The sequence below is a fragment of the Euprymna scolopes genome, chromosome 25 (assembly GCF_053919585.1).
Source record: "Euprymna scolopes isolate OS-2025 chromosome 25, ASM5391958v1, whole genome shotgun sequence".
NCBI lineage: Eukaryota > Metazoa > Mollusca > Cephalopoda > Sepiida > Sepiolidae > Euprymna > Euprymna scolopes.
The window spans coordinates 51,402,737-51,426,863 of record NC_136506.1 but is presented as its reverse complement, the minus strand read 5'-3'; the positions used below and the strand labels follow the sequence as shown (position 1 = coordinate 51,426,863).

Sequence of the window (24,127 nt, the reverse complement as noted above, 5' to 3'; positions counted from 1 at the left end):
ATTGTGACGATAGAGGGCAAATATAAACGCAGTGGTGTTAGAAAGTGGAAGTGCAACTTGAAAGCACAAATAGGGTAATGTAGAGTCTTCTTCGGAGATGTCCATACGGCATGGAAAGCATCTCTAATGTAGGCAAATATTATATGCTCATGGCGATCTGGGGTCAGATTTTGATGATGGGTTAGAGTATCCTTTAATTACAAACTCATCTAAGGAATCATGTTGACCCAATGCTAGTTTCGCTTAGGAATAATAGGTCTGGTTTAGTCTCCTGTAATTGGGTTTCAACATCTGGAAGGTTGAAACGTAGACCCCTTATGTTGGAGAAGGAGACAGTGGAGGTTGTACGTTGAAAATTGGAGTCCTGCGTTTACTCGTGTATTTTTTTCCAGAGATTTTTCATTATGGACTTTTGGGATTTGTGGAACAGGTCGACATACACTATTAGAGCTGGGTAGAAAGAAAAAGAAGCAAAGAAATATGTATTTTCTTGTGGCTCATAAGGTAAAGCTGTAAAAATTGTCCACTAATATGGCATCGAGAAGCCCCACCAGAAGCTACTACTTGATCCAAATTGCAATACAGTACTCTTTGCACATGTTGATAGGACAGCCTCCTTAGTTGTTAATCCAAAGTTCAGGTTCCTGACTATCAAATAGATACGTCAGCCCAGTTAAAACGTTTGTGGCTCGAATTGATTAGCTTCCGGCGGAAAACAAAATAAAGATTGTCTGTAATTTCTTATATCAATAACATTTGTGAATCTGAAGCTTTTTACAATATAAAATAAAAAATAACTTCGACGGTTTTGGATATAATTATGAACATCAGAAAATTCTGAATGAAAGGAAAATATTTTAAATTATTTATGCTATTTTTACTAGATATTGCCCAAATTATATAAATACAATTATGTATCAAAATGTTTATTTGAACTATTTTGACGTTAGACTTATTTTTTATTTATCACAATGTTTGCCGTAGCGAAAAAATAACACAGTAGAAAAATCAAATCTCAACCGAAAGAGATACCGAACTAAGGACGTAATAATGGAGATAGACTCTTTATCACCGCACAAGCAGTAATACCATGCATATCAAATCAACAGTAGGTTCTTTGATATTACAAGAGTGCGTTCGAAATGAATGTCTGTGTTTAGAGTACAATTGAAGGATAATAATTGACTTTTGCATTTTTCTCTTTGGCTAAATAATTTTATAAAATCAACAGTAAGTTCTCTACAGTGTGATAGATACTATAATATATTGGTAACTTAGTCACTGCGAAAGGCATATGAAGCTTTTTCTATGTGCATCGGGATGAGTCCACAATAAGAGCAGGCAATCAATCGATTTGATTGAAAAATGGGCTACTTCAACATACTATTGAGTTTATAAAATTATTTGATATATAATGGCTTGAATTAAAGTTTAAAATTCAGCAGCCGAGTACGATGCTTGAATTGTCTTCTAAACAGTGACATTCATTTCGAACGTGCTCTTGTCATACCACTGTTAGTTTTAGATGCTTTGCAGTACTGGTTGTGCGGTGTAAACATACCTAATGTTATACAAAAATGACACTAAGTGTCCGATGATTACTTAATCAGGTTTGCAAGAAAGTTCTTGTGATTTTTAACTTTTAAATTCAGATGAACATATCTTGGCCCAGACAAAATTTTATTGGGCGAATAAGCACAATCAGGATTAACAAACTTTTGCAAACGCAAAATAAGTGTAATTATGCAAGTAACGTAAAAGTCTAGCGTTTTAGTGGCGATAAAATAACTATAGGCGTTTTTGATATAGCTTAGGTTTTTGAAGCATTTCTCACGTAGAATGTTGTTGAGATGCTTGAAAAAGTAGTAGTCGGTAGGTAAGAGGACTGGAGAATATGGCGGATAAGGCAGTGTGTCGTAGTAGAGAATATGGCGGATAAGGCAAACTGTCGTTCAACTTCTGCAGGGTCGATTTAGCAACGTGCGGTAGGGCATTGTCGTGGAGGAGAATCGGGCCTTTTTCGTTTTCTGTGTTGTTATCGAAGTGTCTGACGCAGTTCATCCATTTGTTCACCGCCGTAATGGATTCACCTGTATCCTATAAACTTTAATGACTGAGACTGGCCGCAGACCACCAAGCAGTCAGCATGAACTTCTTTCGTGTAACTCTGGATTCGGAAAGTGTTGTGGAGCTTTGTCGGCGTCTAACCAATGAGCTGAGCTGACTTGTAAAGAACCCACCTTTTCTCGCGACTCTCGTTGCCACCATGAAATTTCTTAAACCACCAGTTTGCCGTGCCTTCAGCAGTGCTTTCTCGGCAAAACGCTTTATTGATATCGCGAGCTGTTTCAGAACCTTTTCAGCCTAGCTTGAATTAAAATAAGAAAATTGTACGAATTTGCTTTTATCTATCTTGTATTAAATGTTATAAAAAAAGACAAAATAGTTTTAAACCGATCGTAATTTAAATGAGTAGATAGAAGGAAAAATGTTCTTTAAAATGATAACAATTACTTATTTGAAAATGACATATAACAATTACTTATTTGAAAATGATATATAAAAATTACTTATTTAAAAATGATATATAACAATTACTTATTTGAAAATGACATATAACAATTACTTATTTGAAAATGACATATAACAATTACTTATTTGAAAATGACATATAACAATTACTCATTTGAAAATGATATATAACAATTACTTATTTGAAAATGATATATAACAATTATTTGAAAATACATTATTTGAAATAAAAATTCCGCAAGAACATTCTTGTCAACCTCATACTTAAAACAGTTTGTATTCTAATTTAGTGTTATTCATTAGAAATATCCAAGTCTGTGGCAGTATTTTTATCGTTAGTACGAACGCATCTTCAAAGAAGTGTTGCTAGCAATGTACGAAAACCTCGATAATTACTTTTATGCAAGTGTAACATTAAAGAGAGGCCACATCAGACCTGTAGGGTTGATGTGACGTTTCTTTTAGTTAAAAGTAATTTTTTGTTCCCGGACGATGATCGGGTTGAAAAAAAATTATTATTAATTTTTATTTGTGAATAAATTCTGAGCTAAGTCTGTTGTTGAAATGGCGGCGGCAAGAGTGCCTTTGTAGTGAAAAGTTAAATTACATTCTAGACTTCAAAAGCGAAAAAGAATGCATAAAATATGTTAGCCAAAATACACAGGCGTTTGATCTCCAAGGGCCGGAATCATAGTGGAACAGTAGCCGGAGGGGTGGGGATTTCACACCCGCAATTGGCAAAACTATGAGCCAAAAAGTTGACCTGGGAATTTGACAAGTTGAAAAGTCAGGTTGTTTTTGATCTAAGAGAAACACACGCAGTGACTCGGGATTGTGTTTAGAACAAAGAAGAGGAAAAAAAATGAATTGTCCGAAATTTCAAAACAATAAAATAACGTATCGAGAATTGTCATTTGGTGAATCAGGTCGAACGAAAAAAGGGAATTTATGAAGTATTTTTGTTCGGATGGGAACATGTGTTGTCCGATAAGTTCAAAGCGACAAATGCATTCTTGGTCTTTTGACGTAAACAAAATGTCTGATATAATAAAATGGCCGACAACCAGAACTTAATTCAAAGATAAACTAAAATTCCTTTGAATTATCAAAGCGAAAAGTGAGATCAATAGATAATTTTAAAACAAATAAAATCGCGTGATTTGCTTTAAGTCAAAGGAAAAATAATTTTCCTGGATAGGGGGAAATTCCATTAGTAAGCCAGGGAGGAGTTAATTAATACAATGTGTAAGTTGGGCGTTAATTAAGGGAGGAGTCAATCCAATTTTGGAAATGGACCAATGAAAAAGGGCCCTGTCGAAGTATAATCAACCAATGAGAAAAGGCCCCGTCGAATTATAATCAAGCAATTTGATTGGTCGATGACGAACATGGGTATCGTCATCATTCCATAATTGTATTATAAAAGAAATGAAAAATCAAAGATTAAGTCAGAACAGGAAAAGAGTAAGAGTCAGAAGAAAAGAGAGATAAGTCTCAGCAGAATCACCTCTCTCTCTCTCTCTCTCTCTCTCCCCCTTGCTTGTTGCCTGATAACTCAACGCTTATAACGTGTCGATCACTTAACAAGAATTACGCAAAGTCCGCAATACCGACCAGGTATTTCAACAACAGAAGCTCAGTTGTAGAACTAACTGCTTGCTTGAATTAATTGTCAACTCTATGGATATGCTGTAAATACTTCTTTTATGAATTTCCGAAATATATATTATATTAACTAACCTCCGGAGTTTTGTTGCTGATGTGCGTTGATCCGTATATATGTACATTCTTTATTTGCCAAATGTGACCACGGTTAAGGTCACACATGCAAGGTCACATCTGTGGATATTTCGTTATTTGCCATTTGTGACACCGTATCCGTCAACGAACACCCAGGATAACTAGACGATCCACGGAGGACAGGCCTTGAGGACCGAGCATCCGAGAAGAATCCCCAACGCCTTAACGAAGAACTCACTGGGTGACGCGACGTACTAACGGTTGGCAGACCTGGTTGCCCAGTCGACATATTATAACTGTACCGACCAGGGTGCAGATCATAACTGGGCCGCGATCAGGGGTCAAGGGCGTGTAAGGCACACGCTGAAAGGTCACACAAGCGTATATTTCTGGAAGATTATTTAGTGATTGAATTAATTTGTATCTTATAGAATTAAGTGATATTAATTGGCCATTTCACCGTAATCCATTTCCATACCCTTGGTGTCTTCTCCCCACAATAAAATTATTGTTTATTTTAGTTACATTCTCTTTAATGCGGAATGCCGTTGCACACAGTGGTGCTTATCAGTTTTGGGCCGATTGTATGGTAGCCTAGAAATGTTTACAATGAATATTGGTCAGCGTAAGAATCAATGGAAAAGAAAAAAAAAGAACTCAACGACCATAAAAGCATAATTATGATATCTGTTAACATTAATAGTTCACTAACAGAATTCGTGGAAATTTCACATTAGCCGAAAATTTAAAAACACAAATCAGTAAGAAACTAATATAATTAAACAATTACAATGAGGCTCAACTATGTACCATTAACGACTAAACTAAGTCATAAAGCTCTGGATGATCAGGTACTGATATATTTGCTGATACAATTGCATCAATTTGTTGAATTGTTCTGATTTTATCCTGATTTCGCAGCATCATGTGACAGTCATCTTTTTCGAAATCTAATAAAATTGAATTGGTTAGCAATAACTTACTTATTAATAATATGATTTGCACCGACTAAACACTGGCTTGCAATAACTAACTTGTTCGTATTGTCATCTGCATCCACCAGACACTGGATAACAATAAAAATAATTGTCAGTATTGTGATCTGCACTGACAAAGGAACTACAAATAAATAACTTATTATTTGGATCTGCACCCACCATACATGGACAACTGTGGTATGCAAATAAATTCCATTATCAAAGGTTTTCAATCCAGCACATGCTGCTCAGCCATCCGAAATTATTATTGTTCCTGGCAAAGTGCACGAACGAATTATTTGGAATAATGTTTTCCAATCCCTCCTTTAAAATGCTGTAATGTTGAATATGTTGCCCCCTCTCTCTCTCCCCCTCTCTCTATCTCTCTCTGTTACATAAATAAAGTACTTGACAAACAAATCTTTTTCTTTTCGCACAATTCACCAGAAGTGACTTTTCCAGAGCAATTTTGTCGTCTTAAAACTTTGTTACATTAAAACAAACACTTTTTCTTACAATTTGTTAAAGTGACTTTTCCAGTGCATTTTTGTTATGTCAAATATTTATAACATTAAATATAGGAGTTAATAAACGAAACCTTTTTCTTACAATTAATCAGAAGTGACCTTACCAAGGCATTTTGTAATTAATTAAAAGTGACTTTTAAAATGCATTTTTCTAATTAATAAGAAGTTAATTTTTAAGGTATCTTGTAATAAATCGAAGGTGACTATTCTAACGCATTTTATTATTGATCAAAAGTGATATTCAAGTTCATTTATGTAATAAATCAGAAGTGACTTTTTCAGTGTTTTTTGTAATTAATACGGAGTGAATATTCCAGAGAATTTTTATTCCTTGGAAAATTGATTAGTCAGAGGTTAGTATTCCGAGACATTTAGTAATTTGTCAAAAGTGGCTTTTCCAGCGCATCTTTTGTAATTAATTATGAGTGAATTTTCTTAGAGTATTTTGTAATTAATCAGAAGTTACTTATCCAGGGCATTATGTAATAAATCAGTAGTGACTGTTCCAGGGCATTTTGTTATTAATCTGAAGGGATTTCTATAGGAAATTTTTATAATTAATCAGAAGTGACTTTTCCTGGGCATTTTGCAATTAATTAGATGTGAATTATCCGGAGCATTTCTGTAATAAATCGGAATTCAGGGCATTTTTTAATTATTCAGATAACTCCAGATCATTTATGTAATTAATAAGAAGTGACTTTTCCAGGGCATTTTTTAATGTTAAAACTTTGTTAGATTAAATGAAGTAGTATAATACTAAAGCTTTGTTACATTAATTTAAGTTTAAAAACAACATTTTTCTCAAAATTAATCAGAAATGAATTTTCATGGGCAGTTTTGTGATGTTAAAACTTTTTTACATTAAATAAAGTAGTAGAAAAACAAATTACTTTTTATTAAATTTAGCCTCTACAGCGACACCAATATGTCTAAAGTATCATGTTTTTTTTTCTTTACTCACATTTCAAACTGTTTAAGAGGTTAGAATCATCTAAAGTCACCGATAAAGCTTTGTGCTACTTACTGACAAATATATTAGCCGTGCTAATACGCATCGACTCGTACAAAGAAATTAAATCTTGCTTGTTAGAATAAGTATTTACGTTTCTTATTTATTTAATTGACACAACTTGTCAGGGAGCAGCTATTTCCTTCTGGTACCTCATAACAAACAATTGACCTTTTTTCCTTACTAGGGCAATGAACGCTGTTTTTCCCCGCTCCCGCCACATTCCATCCTCCTTAACTGGACACTGTGGGGGTGTTTCAGTACCATATATGTCGGTGCAGTTGGACTGGGCTGGCTTTGCCTAATGGATTTAGAGTACCAGATGGACAGTTTCCTGGCTGCTGTTTCCGACAGATACTACAGGAACTCTTACTCTTTGGTGGCGCTTAGAGCGGCTGCTCCATCAACAGTTGTATATCGGGATGTTTGCAGTGCCATGTCGCGCATTGAAAGGGACCCTGCACTCATCCCCGGCGGGCTGTCCTGAGGCCACACTCTTGTGGGTGAGGACAGCTGATGGTCTACTTGTGCTGCATGTCTGATATTCTGCGCAACCACTTCTCCAGCACCCCTCACTCCCTCACCCTAACTGAAACTTTTAATTAAATTAAATGAAATTACACCTCAAGCAAAACTTACGTTTAAACTCAAAGAAAACCATCCTCCTCCCTTGAGGCTTGCATTTATGAATATCCGTGGCTTAGAACTGACTTGGATAATGTTGAACCATTTCTCCTTGTAAACATCCCGGATATCTTAGCATTAAGTAAAACTAACCTTAACTTCTCCATTCCCTCTAACCACTTTAACATGCCTGGTTATCTCCTACTCTGCCGTAGGGACTCGGCCAGACATATGCATGGGTTTTGCGTCTATATTCGTAACCCCCTCCCTCTGACTTAAGAAATAAAACTAGAATAAGACGACCAGGCCTTTATGTACTGCAGCATAATATTAGCTACTTGTATTTTCTCTACCGCTCTCCCTCAATCCAGGATTGTACCCTAATAAACAAAGTCACTGACAACATAGATATAGCACTCTCTCTCTCTCTCGATACTAGCGCACAAGTACATGTATTTAGTGACAGTAACTGGCTGGGATTCGCCAATCACACAGACGTAGCTGGTAGCACAACACATAACTTCTCTATATCTCATTCCCTATTTCAGTTGGTTACATTTCTGACACGTTTCCCCAGACCAGCAAGATCAACATGCCTCACTTCTAGATCTATTTCTGACAATAGTTCCTAATGATTGTACAACAAATGCCCACAGCCCACTCGGGAATGCTGATCACGCTGTGATAATGGTAGAAATCTCCCTAAATTCTCGCCCTAAAACGGACGACCCACTACTGAAAACAACGAGGTATTACAAAAACGCTGAGAGGGAAGCCACCAGGGAACTCATCAGGGATGCTCCATGGCAAAGTATATTTTCTCTTCCAGCTGAACAGTGTGCAAATGAGACCACTGAATGGTTTAAAACTGCAATTGAGGCACATGTTCCTGCACGGAAATTCTATAGCGATCCCCACTCTCCCCAATGGTTTACCTACGCTTGTGCAGCTGCCATTGCTCAAAGGCAAAATGCGTTCCTCAGATTCAATCGACATAAGTCCAGTTCAAACAGACAGCAGTATATAGAAACCAGAAATACTTGTAAGAGAGTAATAGCGACAGCTACGACAGATTACACTGAAACCACCAGAAAACGTATCAAAGCACAGAAATTAGGAACCCGTGATTTTTGGAAAATCTACAACAGTGTAGTAAATAATGGGAAGTCAACGATTCCCCCACTATCAAACACTCATGAGGTTGCTTGCACAGCAACCGACACGGCTAAGCTAATTGCTAGTCGGCTTGCCTCAAACTCCACACAGGACCCGTCACACTACTCCTTCCCTGACTTTCCTTTGCGGACAGACGCCACACTAGACGATTTGAAAATCATTCCTTCTCAGATGCATGGTATCATAAAAAACTGAGACACCTCAAAAGCGTGTAGACCAGATCGCATCCCGGTTGTGCTAATAAAAATTTCTATGCTGAGGTTGCTCCAGTTCTCTCGAAACCTTACAATAAATGGCTTAACGAATTTTGCTTTCCCGACTGCTGGAAAACCGCTTCTGTGGTACCAGTCTTCAAGAATTCTGGTGAAAGAAGTGACCCACTAAATTATCGCCCCATTAGCCTCCTCCCACTTTTCGCCAAAATAGTTGAGTCCTTAGTCCAAACCCTAGTCCAAGACCTAGTCCAACACCTAACAGCTGCTAAACTCCTGACTGACAAACAATATGTATTCAGGCAAGCCTGTTCAACTGCAGATATCTTAACTGTAATCTCTGAACGTATATACCGTTCACTGGACAAAACAGGGGAGGATGGAGCGGTAGCGCTTGATAAATCTAAGGCTTTTGACAGGGTATAGCACGATGGTCTTCTAAGGAAAATTACATCATATGGTATCACTGGAAGAACACATAATGTAATTAAATCTACTTAAGTAAGAGAAAAATTCAAGTTGTCCTCGACGGTCATACATCTAAACAATATGATATAAATGCGGGAGTACCCCCAGAGGGTCTATCCTTGAACCTTTATTATTGCTGATATTCATAAATGACCTCACTGAGAAAATTGTTTTTGAGATGGGTATATTTGCCGATGACACCACCCCCTATAACAGGCATGAAGGGTAAACAAATGAACACATATCCAAGGAAATGACAGAAACACTAGAGGATGACCTCCAATCCGTAGTGGAATGGGGACAAAAATGGTTGGTCACATTCAATGCTGCTAACACTAAGCTTGTTTCCTTCAATAACTACAAGAAACCTTCTCTACCACCAATAGCAATGGCCAAGAACACATTACCTGAAAGTACTTCTTTTAAACTCCTCGGCCTAACGTTTACAGGGAACATAAACTGGAATATATACATTGAGAGCATTGCCAACGCTGCTGCAAAGAAGGTGGGCTCTCTCTACCGTGTCAGAAAATTACTTACGCTTGAAAGTATCCTGCACCTCTATAAGACCACCATTCGCCCATGTATGGAGTACTGTTGTCACATTTGGGCTGGTGCATCTGCTGCTTGTCTCTCAGTCCTGGACAGGGTTCAAAAGAGAGTCGCCAACCTGATAGGTCCTGAACTATCATCTAGGCTTCAGCCTCTGTCCCATCGACGAAATGTTGCATCCCTCTGCCTGTTCTACAAATACTTTAATGGTGAATGTTCTGATGAACTGCAAGCACTTGTGCTTCCTCGACGTAACTAACCCCGACAAACCCGACAAGCAACTAAGTCCCACCCCTTTACAGTAAATATCCCTAGGTTAAAGAAAGCATTATACTCCAATAGTTTCTTCCCCAAAACTGCAAGTCTTTGAAACATCTTTCTACTCATCTTCCTTCATAATGCCCCCGCAAATTTTGTCCCCGATAGTAGCCGCTAATTCAAAGTTGCACTTGCCTTGTTTGGGGTGAAAATCGAATTTAAAAAAAAATCACAGTTTCCATTCTTGCATACGTTTTAAATATAATATCAAAGCGTTCCTGATAACACCAAGATATTTCCCGTATTTATTTTAGAAAAATAGTTGTATACTTCGCCGTTCAATTTTCAAGAGGAAGCCATGACTTTTATAAAGATAAACTTTTACCTCCTGACGTCTTGATGAACATTCAAACAAAACAGTCTTTATTTGTTTAACTTTGAAACATTTTCGAAATGAATAAAATAAGACTAAAAATGATTCAAGGCTGATTGCCGTTCACAAATGTCCTTATTCATTTCCCGGCAACGCTGGGGGGTAACTCATGATAACAGCCACGTTTCCTTATTTATTATTAATCAACCACAGCAGGATAAATAAGACAAGCCTGTCATGTTCTTTATCCTTTTGTCTAGATTTGCCGCAAAAATATATTCAAGTATATTCGTATATAGATTTTTTTTTACATAGGCGTCACCACTTATCAAGGCCGATAGACCACTCAAGGATAAAGGTTAAAGAGTGTAGAGTAGTCAAAAGGACAATATAGTAATCGATAGTAATGGAAGTTCGGTAAATTTGTTAACTTAAGTGGAACGGCTCATCAGAAACTTGTTCACGTTGGACAACCATATTATAGACAGCTGGAAAGCAGGAAAACGGAAGACAATTCCACAGACGTGCAGTTCTAAGAAAGAAGCTTTGATCATGGAATCTATGTTAAGGTTTAGGTACAGATAAAGAGTGGGGAAAATTATTGATAGTGTTTTTAGCTAGTCTAGTGTTTCTTGTGAAAGTTTGGCGAGGGGGGACCATAGATTGAAGCTCAGTTGAACACTTTACATGAAAATAACGATAAAGCAGAGACAAACTTGCAACATCTCTTCTGTAAGATAGAGGTTGCACCGAAGAGAAAAGGACATCTCCCACCAGGCCACGAAGTCTATTTTTAACCCTATAAAGGCAGGACAAGTCTTTTCTAGCAGCTCCTGCCCATATGTGGCAACAGTATTCCATCCTTGGACGTATCTGGCTCTTATATAGATAGAGATTTGCATCAGCGGTGAGATATCTACTGGATCGATAGAAGGATCCGACCATTTTTCCAGCGGCCTTGGCAACAGATTTGATGTACGTATTCCATTTAAGATCAGGAGTAAAGGTCAAGCCCAGAAGCTTGTCAAAACTTGAGGCCTCCCCAAGACGAAAGCCATTCATTTTAATTGATGCCATATGGGGATCAGAACGTTGATGATGTAAAGATAGAAGCTTGGTTTTAGATGCACTAAAAGTAACCAGCCACTCCTTTCCCCATTGTACAACGTGATCAAGATCAGAGGAGAGAGAATCGGAGAGAACTTGGTCGTTTACTGTCTTAGATGTGCTACCATAGATGGTAGTGTCGTCAGCAAAAATGTCTACGAATGATGTAAGGATGTGATTTGGAAGATCATTAATGTAGATCAGGAAAAGAGTTGGGCCCAGGATCGACCCCTGAGGCACGCCAGCATTTATACTGTGAGCTTCTGATTTTTGCCCATCAACTACTACTCTTATGAACCTATCAGAGAGAAATGATTTAATAATTGAGAAGACATTTCCAACTATACCATAGCTGTAGATCTTGTGAAGTAAACATTTATGCCATACCCTATCAAAGGCCTTTGATATGTCAAGAGCAATTGCCCTAGAAAGGTTGCCTCTGTCGAGAGATTCGCTAATCCTATGAGATATAACTGTAAGCACATCTGCTGTAGATCTAGCAGAACGGAAACCATATTGTTTGTCACTAAGAAGGTTATTTTTGTTGAGATGGTTGATTACTTCTCTATTTAAAACAGATTCCAGCAACTTACTCATGACGCACAGGAGACTTATTGACCTGTACTGAGAGGGGGATGAACGATCACCTGCATTCTTAAATACACGGCATACTGATGAGATTTTCCAGGGTGATGGAAAGCAATTTTCTTTAAGACAACGTTTAAACAGTTTTGTAAGTATGGGTGCTAGTTCTGGTTGAAGTTTTTTGAGTAATATAATTGGAATACCCTCAGGGCCGGTTGCTTTACTGGAATCAAGGTTTTTGATTAGCTTGGCAACATCACATACAGATATTTGTATATTACATAGCGTGTTTTCTGATACAGGAGGAAATATTGGGGGTTGCCGGCCTTGGTCGCAAAGGGTAGAATTGGCTGCAAAGTTCTTGGCAAAGAGATTTAAAAATAGAAGAAAAACTATCAACGATAATCTAATGTAACCGAGATAATAATAATAAAACAACTCAGCCCTTCAGCATATTCTCACCATAACATTCCTTCCCTTGTCCATTACTATTCAGCTGTTTTCAATACTTCATCTTTCGCTGCGTAGAAACAAAAACATTGTGAATAGATTACGTCATATGTTGCGCAACAACGATTAACGGTTTCAATCCTACCTTAAGCAGGCCAGAGGATTATTTGGCCAAAACGTGGCAACACAAAAACTATGGAAGGCAGTAATTACTGAGGATACGGTTACAAGCCTTCGCATGTATATCCCGTCGCGGTAAACGATCTGAAAAGGCGAAAGATGAGTTGGTTGAAACGTGGTGAAACAGCAAAACCTATAAAGATGAGGATAACAGTCCGCAAAAAAGAAGAAATGAATACACAAATTATGAAACCTTAATTCAAAGAATTCCTAATAATAAACACAAGACGAATGTTGTAGTCATAGCGGTTATGCAATATTATGGAAGGTATTGTTTCATACTCGTATTAACATAGCAAATATCTTGTTTTGTTGTAGATATGAATTTGGAATGAAGGAATTTGACTTGAAAATATTTTCATAAATTTTATTTGAATCGTTTGAGTGATTTCTAACCCAGCTGGAAATACTAAATATCGACAGATTTTTTATTTTTATTTTTTTTCACGGATTAAGAAAGTTTTTAAATTTGGGGAAAAGTTTGCCAGGGTTTGCAAGACTGGAATAAATGTTTAAATAATTATAAGGCGTGTAGAAGTAAATATAATGTATAATGTGTTTAGGATATACTAAAAGGTACAAATAAATCTGACTTTAAGATTAGCAAATTTGTTGTAAGCTTATGAGTCGTTTATAATCGACTATTTATCCTGCTATTGCAGAAAATGATTATTAAATATAATAAATAGAAATAGGACATTTTAAAAATAAGAAACTAGAAAATACACGTCTATTCTTAGAGCGGACTATGCTGAGCGACTTATAAATAATTATATTTTATTTGCATGTTATTTTAAAAGTGTTTTGTGCCTTTGTTTATCCTGTATTGTGTTAGACAAATATCGAACACGGAAATATTAACATTTTAAGTAGTTTTACTTTTGAAATACATGGAAAGCAAAATTGCGTAGCGCTCAAGTAAAACATATTACATAAAAATGTTTTAATTTAAAATATAAACTCTTTATGACGATAAGGCGCAGCAGTTTGCATTATCGCAATGGTAGGAAGATAAGTGCCCATTAAACAGTCCTCTGTAATAGAGATGGACAATGTAAATAGTGACAGACCGAAAGTTATCGACAGAATTCGAACACCGAATTAAATTTCCCGGGTATGGAACTTAACATAGCCATAAGAAGTTACTGACTGGAATTTTAAGAAGAAAGCTTAGAAAATAGCGGCCTATTAATTACTGAATAAACAGTGTTCGCGTTAGATAGCAGGATTGCTGATGCTTAATGGTAACGTACAAACTGTACTGTGACACGACATAGGGAAAATGCAATAATTGTTGTATAATGTTGATATCCGAATAAGTTAGGGGCACGGACAATGCTTCTGGCGTCGGTTAGTCAGCTGTCGACCGTAATTGTCTCAAATAATCTCGTCAAACAGCGACAAAAGGTGGCATGGCAAAGAGCTAAAGTTCTCTCAAATAATCTCATTAAAAGTAAGTAGCAACAAAAAGATAAATGAGTCAAAGAATAAAGAAAAAGGTTATAATAACTAGTTAGTAAAATATTTTACCCCCTCCCCTAAAAACAATTTAGACAATTGGTGGAAAAATCTATCAAACGAGTAAGGAAAGCTAATAAAGTAATGATGAAATGATGAGAGGGAATCGATAGTTAATCGATAGTTAATCGATAGTTAGTGTAAGAGAATAAAAAAATTCATACTAAAAATATTCATGCATAAACGTATCTTGAAACACAACAGTATAAAATATATGCTATGAAGATTGTCAAAAAGCAATAAACTGATTTTATTACTAAAATAAAAATATCTAGTTTCAGTTTAGTAAATTTACAGACTCAGGACCAATAAACACCAAAGACTATTTATTTATTTATTTATACTCTGATTTTTTCTTGCAACAATTTTACTGATTTTGTAAAATAATGTTAACATTAAAATTCTATTCTTACACAATCAAGCTGATTCTATGAAATTTCTGAGCAAAAATAATTTTCAAAAATATATTTTCACTATTTACACAGTTAATTGAGTTTTTCCCCTTCCAACGTATTAAAACGTTTTATTTAAATATTTAGAAAATACGTTGGAATGCCTTTTTTTTTTACAGAAATAATTAAAAAAAAAAGAATGCAACTTCGGACAGGGAAAAGAAACTAATAATAAAACAGAAATGTTGAATAGATTATACACTAAAACATTTTCATTTGGATTTAATAATTAAAGTTGTATTGTATGAACGCTTTAGTTTTCCTTTTCAGTCTTCTTTTATTACCTCCGACATGTTTCATTAAAATTGTTGTAAAAAACATTTACTGTTTGGAATGGAAGATATGTAACAATGCGCAGATGGCGCAAGTATGAGAAAATAAACAGCAGCCATAGGATAGCTGACTAGCAAAAATACTAGCAGTAGCCATATTTGCACGAATACAAATTAAGCTGACATCCAGAGAAGAAGAAAAAGGGATAGTATGTATTTCAGCAAAGGAAGAGATCCGATGTGTTTTGACACTTGAGCAGCGAGAGAGAAAAACACGCCGCGTGGTCGAAAAGCGGAGAGACAAGCGACGACAAAGACACGTGCGTGTAAGAGCGTCTCGCCAGACATGTTCGACGCGTTAAACACAGTGAAGTGCGTTGTCGCAAATTACTGGAGTGGATGTTTTTTTTTTTTATTCACCTAGAAAAATGCTGGTTCGTATATTTTTTTTTTAAATTTCCTTCCTTGTTTGTTTGTTCCTTTGGCTGTATCATTCAACATATGGGTCCGAGTTGTTGAAATGTAACGACACAGTTAATATTAATATATATATATATATATATATATATATATATATATATATATAGAGAGAGAGAGAGAGAGAGAGAGAGAGGGGGGTGGCGAGAAAGAGAGAAATAAATTCTTTTTTTAATAATTCTTTTTTTTAATTTCAACTTTTTTATAGACAGTCTGTTAAGAATTCAAGCTTTTGAGATTTGGATTGCCATCTTTTTTTGATATTTATATAATTGAAGGAAGCTGTAACAAGATAGTTGAATACCAAGTAATCACTCTGTAAAAATGTAAATGAGCTAGTACCATATAACTATATATTTTGATGATTATAATATCGCCAATACAGACAGACAGGCCTAATACATATAAATACAAACGAACGATAATAAAGTAAAAATATACATGTCCCTAAACACAAGAAACACAAGCCCGAAATGGCAGCCACGAATACTGAGATAGAGATGAAGACAATAAATTCAGCTTTACAATTTTTTAATGACATCGGTCAAAATTATTTTATTGAGTGGTGAATAAATCAATTTAAAATGCAGTAAACAAGGGTTCACTATTCGACCTTAGAGCTATGTATGTTCGAAGTACACACACACACACACGCACCCACACACACACACACACACACACACACATATATATATATGTGTGTGTGTGTGTAATTGTCTAATTCCATCTCCACCTATATAATATATTTTTTGGTCGTTCTTAACACTGAATCTTCTGAAATGCCACTCTGGTATTTTACTTGTAGGGAATAAGGCCATATTTAGTGTTTGTTTGAGAGTGATAGTCTCACGATAAAAACACCGATTTCTAGTTAGCTACATAACTGGTTTAGGATTAGACTTTTTGTCAACCAGTCTACAGTTTTTTCTCTGTTATTCTCTTGAAAGGTTACATTTTTGCTTGGATTCTTTGAAGCCCTGGCGATCGAATGCTGACAGTGTTACATGGAAAAGGGCTGTCCCCTTTTCCTGTAAATAAGAAGAATAAAAATCAGATTAAGATAAGCATAGAATCGAAACCTGTAGGCAAATTTAAGCAATGGATGGTAGAAATTAAGTCTATTGTTCATTTCTACCATCTATCTATATAAGAGCCAGATACGTCCAAGGATGGAATACTGTTGCCACATATGGGCAGGAGCTGCTAGAAAAGACTTGCCCTGCCTTGATAGGGTTAAAAATAGACTTCGTGGCCTGGTGGGAGATGTCCTTTTCTCTTCGCTGCAGCCTCTATCTCACAGAAGAGATGTTGCGAGTTTGTCTCTGCTTTATCGTTATTTTCATGTAAAGTGTTCAACTGAGCTTCAATCTATGGTCCCCCCTCGCCAAACTTTCACAAGAAACACTAGACTAACTGAAAACACTATCAATAATTTTCCACACTCTTTATCTGTGCCTAAACCTAAACATAGATTCCATGATCAAAGCTTCTTTCTTAGAACTGCACGTCTGTGGAATTGTCTTCCGTTTTCCTGCTTTCCAGCTGTCTATAATATGGTTGTCTTCAAGTCCAACGTGAACAAGTTTCTGATGAGCCGTTCCTGCTTTCCAGCTGTCTATAATATGGTTGTCTTCAAGTCCAACGTTAACAAGTTTCTGATGAGCCGTTCCACTTTAGTTAAATAATTTACCGAACTTCCATTACTATCAATTGCTATATAGTCCTTTTGACTACTCTACACTCTTTAACCCTTATCCTTGAGTGGATTATCGGCCTTGATAAATGGTGACGCCTATGTAAAAAATATATTTTAGAAATCTGAATATTAAATATATCAGTAAAAGAATGAGCAATGCAAATTAAATTATATTGTTTAAAATAGGTTAGATTAGAATTGAGGATTTTTTTGTTTGTCAAAGCCACGTGAAATTGGTCACGTTTGAAAAACACACTTCTGACGTCATAGACAAAGGGCATTTCTCCATATTATGGGTTCGGATTGTAGTTAGTCAGAGAGTTGAGTTGAGAGTTGAGTTGAGGAATCAGTCAGAGAGTTGATTAGCCAAGAGTTGACAATAGTCAGAGGAGAGTACCCTTAAAGGCGAAGGGTAGACGATTAACCATGTAGATACAAGTGAATTCCTGACGTTATCGACCAGTCGATCCGTTGAATAAAGAAGTCAGCATTATGTTGTAACTGTTGTCTTGTGTCATCATTCATCATGAACGAAAGGTAATTGAGTTTTATCATCTTATAATGAACATTGTAAACCCTTCCAAGTTATGTGTCCTATCTCCTCCATCACAAGTAATGTCCTCTCCTCTGTGTTAAGAACTCTGCATCATATCACCCTCTCCTCGGTTATATGTTAAGAAGAACAATCCCCTGTCTGATATATAAATGTCTTCCCTCAGGAATTGTCACAATCGTCGTCATGATGCAATACATACAACTGTCATTATCATTCTAATATCGGTGTTATAAGAACTGTTAATACGAAGTCTCCAAAAGAAATATAAGAACTGTATAAATGTCTCCCTCATCATCGTTATATATGTCCCCGTCATATTTTAATATGTACCCCTCTTTATGGAAGCAATAATACGACGGCAGTAGTATCTGTTGCAAGCTTTATTTGTCTTGAAGTGATTCTACTTTTATCTTCTTTCTTATTTATTTACTGATTTATTTATTTATTTCATGATGCTTTCTAAAAGTCCACACAAGCATCTTACTATTTCTTATAGTAACATCAGCGGTTTCAGGTCACACGATGTTCAGTCCTTTCTTTTGCATAAATATCCTCACACTCTTGCTTTTTATCGTATTAATTTAAATTCTTCTATTGATAGCAATGATCTACAAGTTGATGCTTGCTCATTCAGAGTCTTCCACGCATTTGCATGGTATTGCTATTTTGTTTCATAAAACAGCATCCCATTGTACGTGTACACATCTTGAACGTAATGGATGTCTTTGTCTTATCTATTCATTTGTTCTTTTATACCGTTCTCCTTCTGACATTGACTACTCTATTGTTGATGCAATATCCAACAGTATTGATAATGCATTCCAACTTCATCCGTCAAACTCTATCGTTGCCTTCAGTAAATTTGATGCTCACCATCATGACTAGCTTTTCCACTCTAATCGCACATTTGTGCTGGCGAAATCTACCTTAACTTTCCTCTGTGTCGTGACCTGCCCGAAATTGTCACTTTATCGACGTGCTTTCCTGATAATGACCTTACTTGATTTTTTCTCCCTTCTATTCCTGAATCATGTTCCATTTCCACTTCTCATCCATTGGGTTCTTCTGATCATGCTGCTGTTAATGTTGAGATTGATTTATCTCTTAGATCTTCTTCCATTAGAAGACGTCTCTTCCATAAGAATACGTTTAACTACAGGAGCGCTGATCGGGAATGCTTCGCAACTTCCTATGCGACGTTTCATGGGGTCTTATCTTTTGTATGCCTCCGAATGCTGCTATTGACTGGTCTTTCGTTGGAAATGACACATTTATTCCCAATCGCCAGTTTTAAACCCATCCTCATTCTCGTCCCTGGTTTTCATTTGTTTGTGCTGAATCATTGTGCGTTATTATTACTTAAATCAGTATCATCCGGATGGTTCTGATGTTTTGTTCAATAACATACAGACGATCCGGCAATGCCTGCATGAGAGAAATTTCTGAGGCTAAGTCTAGCTTTTCTCAAAGGATTTGTGACTCTCTTTCGTGATTTTTGTAGACTCTATAATAGTGTCATTAATAGTGGCAAGTCTGCTGTTCCTACTTTTTAAAAAAATATTGTTCAGGTTATTTCAACTACTAAGGATAAAGATTTGCTCGTCTTTTTGCAGACAATTCTTTTATCGATGATTCTGGTGCTGTTCTTCATTTGAAAACCGATCAGGGTCTTACTTCTTTAATTATCGCTCCAAAGTTGTTTGCTAGAATTCTTGCTGATAATCTAAAGTGTATATTAAATTCATTGCTATTTCTGCTTCTCATAAAATTGGTTTTCTCTATCGTTCTAAACACTTTCTCACATTCGAAGCTTTTCTCTATCTCTACAAATCTACTCTCAGATCATGTAGCGATGTCATGTTTAGGGCTGGTAAATTAGTGTCCCATTTAAATGTATTTAATAAATTAAAGAAACGTATATGTAATTTGATTGGTCTTGCCCTTTCTTTTTCACTGCAACCTCTCTATCAAAGACATAGTTTTGCTAGTCTCAGTCTTTTCTACAAATACAAATTCTCTGCCCTGCTTCCTTTGCTTCAGCTCGTTTGACTCGGTAATAAAGAGGTCTCGAACAATTCGTAGTTTAAATACCTCATTGTAATACAGCTTCCTATTCTAGTACAGTTTTTCCGAAGACAACAAAGTTCCTTCCTGCTTACTGTTTTCCCTCTAGTTACAGTCTTAGTATTTTTAAGACTTTGGTGTGTGTAAGAAAGCCTACTGTTTATTAATAAGCACTAATGGTTAGAAAAAAACAAACAAACAAGTATATTTTATATATATACTTATTTATTAAATTTAAGTCTTCGATTCATAAAAGAGTCTTTGTTTAGATAATCCAGAACAAACTTGGATTATATAAAATTATACAAACTTGGATTATTATTATACTGACGAAGATTTTTTTAGTTTACTTTTTAATCGAACAGTATATTTTAATAAATAAATATAATTAAAAAAAAATGCACGTTTTAAATTTTTTGTAAACTGTTTAACCTTGAATTTGTATATATATATATATATATATATATATATATATATATATATATATATATATATATATATATATATCGCTTTGAAAAGTATGAATGGAGTCATTATGGGTGAAAAAAAAACAGAAAAAACGGGAAATTGTATAGAGACAAATCGACTAAAAAGAATTATAGGTAAAAAAAAACATCGAATAAAAAAGGATCCATACGAAATTTCGTGTAAAAAAAATTAAGGGATCTAGAGGTTAACCTTTCGACCGACCCTTTTTAATAGATCTCGTCGGTAAGTTACATTAAGTTAACGAATGAGAATGAAAAAAGGGGAGGAGATGAAGTCGAGAAAAAATATATATATATAATTAAGAAAATCCGTTGTCTACAAATAAGTATAGACAAAACAGAAAAACCAGCGTACATGTAAACTTTTTTTTTTTTTAAAGTTCTTTAAATAACTCTAATTTATGTGAAAGTTCTTTTTGTCTACATAAAGCTGGTTTGCGCATCAGCACACTGACGGCCTCCAAGCTGTTGAGGTGCTGTTTGTTCCGGGCTTTATGTAAAATGCGAAAACATTCATCAGAATATGCTTGGCCACAAGTTTTATTTTCGTACAAATGAACACCAATTGACGATTCGAGAATTGGTGGTCGTCCGGATGTATTCCGTAAAGGCCCGGATGTATTCCTTAAAGGCCCGGATGATATAAAAAGTTTGCGTAAATACCCAGGAACGTGTTGTGCTACTCTAACCCCTAAACGTTGAAAAGTTCGACCCACGTAGTCAGCATCGCACCGACATCTAAATTCATATATTATTAAACTATTTTGTAGCGTGGGAAGTACATCTTTTTTAAACGCTGGGAAGGCAGCTCTGGTACACAGCACTACTCGGGGTTGCACTGCGTAAAAACAGTGGGAAACAACCGAAGTGATCTTGTTAACAAAACCTCTACTAATTGAACCTATATAGGGGAGTTTCAAATAAACCGGATATTTAGCCGGACCGAAAAGAGGCTTAGTGTTAAAACTAGCAAGTTTTTGGCGAATATGCTTAGAAATTATACCATTCTGCTCTTCCTCCATCGTAAACCTAAGTGCCGGGTGGAGACTGCTTAATTTCAGAAAAAAATCACTTACTTCATGGCGGCATTTGAAAATGACAAAAGTGTCATCTACATAACGCCAATAACGAACAGGTCTAGAAACCTGAGTAAACAGTAAAGATTCCTGAAAGCCTAGGAAAATATTGGCCAGGATTTAAGAAATTCTATCTTGGTTCGAAGTGATATGATCTTACCCCTAATTCGAACACTGAAGTAAAACTCCAGAAACGGTTTCTTCAAATACATAGGAGGAAATTTATTAGTAAAGATACTTATGATAGAATCCGGCCCGTATAGTTGTCAGTCGCCGCCGGCAGTTCCTCGCAATGTGGCCCTGGTTATTGCACCTATAACACATGACTTCACCGCGCAAGACGGGCCCCTGGGACGGTCTATCCTCATTTAATGCGCGCTGTGCAGCAGCGACTACCGGTTCTCTCATCTCATAAGTATTCTTCATCACGGTCCTGGCCCGGTCTACTAGGTCGTTAAGGGACAATGAAGCTATGCTTGAGCTAGCCCGCAGGAGTTGCTTTGATCTGGTTTGGAGCCCTGCCAAAAATTTGCATGCCAAGGCCCGCTCAGGCAGCCCACCAAACAACACTGTCAATTTCGTCAGCTCGGACAAATAAAAGTTGACAGTTTTACCGGGATACAAGGTTCTTGACTCAAATTGCTCCCAAGCAGTGACGGGGTCGATAGCGAACGCCTTGTATAATGCTGCCATGATCCTTTCATAATCCTGTTTTTCCTCGGGACTAAGCTGTTGATATACTGCGAAAGCCTCGCCAGACAGACGTAGAGGAACCACATGTTCAATATTCTTCACACTAGACAACAGGCAATGCAGTTCCACCTTCTCCACCCAGTCAAATACCGGGGTCGAGCCGTCGAATTCCGGTATTAATTTAATTTTTGTCACCCAATATGCCGGAATAGTTTGACGTTAAATGGGCTGGTAAACAACAAAACAAAATAAACCAAATACAATACGCTAAAGTTCAGCTAGAATTCGTCACTGACAACTTTTCTCTCTCAACTTCCAGCACGTCTCTCCCAGCTGCTTCTGCCAACAAACATTTTATCAGAAAACTGACACCATTCCATTTGCATCTATGTGCAGTGGAATATGAGATCTCGAGAGATTCCACGAGACTACACCTTATAAATCCATGGCTGCCATCTTCAATTTCTCTTTCTTTCAGATCCCATCCGAAGTAAGTTGTATGGCCACACGACACACACACATGGAGGGCGCTTTCCTCTTTGATTAATACATTCAACTCTACAACACCAACTGGCACCACAGACGAACAGTGGGAAACACTGAAAATGCTGTGTTCAGTTCTGCATCTGAAGTCCTTGATAAACCAAGTAGCAAACTTGCAGACTGGTTTGATGAATCCAACAAAGAGATAATGGCACTCATTCAAAAGAAAACCCTGCTGTTTCAGAAGACCCTGACGACAAGATGCACACGAGCAGCAAGTACAAAAGTGTAAAATCTAAATTTCAAAGCGAACTGCTGAAAATGTCAAACAACTGGTGGACGAAAAAAGCAGTTGAAATTCAGAACCTGGCAGACAGAAATGGCTCTAAAGCGTTCTTTGCATCGTTGAAGGAAGTGTACGGACCAAAGGGTGACTGGTTAGACCCTGTGAAAGATGGCTGTGTGCTCCATACGGAGAAACACACGATAATGGAGAGATGGAAGGAACACTTCGAACTTCTGTTGAACCCAGAAACACTTGCTGAGGATGGAGCTGATAACCTCAACTGCCGATTAGACACCAAATAGATGATTTACCAACAGCAGATGAACTTGACATGGCCATAAAGAGGACAAAGAACTGAATGGCTGCAGGACCAGAATACATACCACCAGAAGTTTGGAGGCATGGTGGAGCAGCCCTGAGAAGTCAATTACTACAACTTTTCCACAATATCTGAACATCAACAGCAGAAGTTCCCCAGGATTTTAAAGATGCCAACATTGTGACAGTGTATAAAAGAAAATGGGACAGGGCAGAATGCGGGAACCACAGAGGAATCCCCCTTATGTCTGTTCCTGGGGAGATTATGGCCCAAACCATAGAGTATCGACTACAGGCCTTGGCTGAAGACATTCTACCAGAGAGCCAATGTGGATTCAGGGCCAACAGATTCACACAAGATATGATCTTTGCCCTCCAACAATTACAGGAAAAGTCCATTGAACAACGTCGACCTCTCATTGTCACCTTTGTAGATTTTATCAAGGCCTTCGACACAGTTGATAGAGACATGCTTTTGAAGTTATTGAGACGCTATGGTTGCCCACAGACCTTTACAAGAGTACTGCGCAGTTTCCATGATGGCACGACTGCTCGTGTTTGCAGGGGCGACGGATGCTCAGACTCCTTTAGCGTTGGGCACGGACTCAAGCAAGACTGTGTCCTCGCACCAACTCTCTTTACAATCTTCTTGCTGCTGCCCTAAAAAGCATGCCTGAAGGACTCGGTGATCTCTACATCCGAACCAGAAGTGATGCTGACCTTTGCAACCTCAAACGCTTGAGAGCAAAAACCAGATCACATGACTTAGTGATCAAGGAACTACTCTTTGCTGATGATTCATCACTTGTTACCCACAGCCCCCAAGCAACGCAAGATTTAGTGATAGCATTTGCCGAGCCATCCAAGAAATTTGGACTGACAATCAACATCAAGAAGACTGAAGTTTTGATTCCAGACACCCGTGACACAAAGATTAACCCCAGCGAAGTACTCCTGAATGGTACCCCATTGGCG

General features: G+C 37.0%; 1 protein-coding gene across 1 annotated transcript; it reads left to right on the top strand.

Annotated features, from left to right (window-relative positions):
• The first annotated feature begins 23,417 nt into the window (after nt 1–23,417).
• LOC145247184 (uncharacterized) lies at nt 23,418–23,816 on the top strand. The gene has a single exon (XM_080108821.1). It carries the CDS (start codon nt 23,418–23,420, stop codon nt 23,814–23,816), a length of 399 nt encoding a protein of 132 aa, XP_079964947.1.
• The last annotated feature ends 311 nt before the right edge of the window (nt 23,817–24,127 follow it).

Coding starts and splice junctions, on each gene's coding strand:
- LOC145247184 (XM_080108821.1), top strand. CDS start 23,418: ATGGCCCAAACCATAGAGTATCGACTACAGGCCTTGGCTGAAGACATT.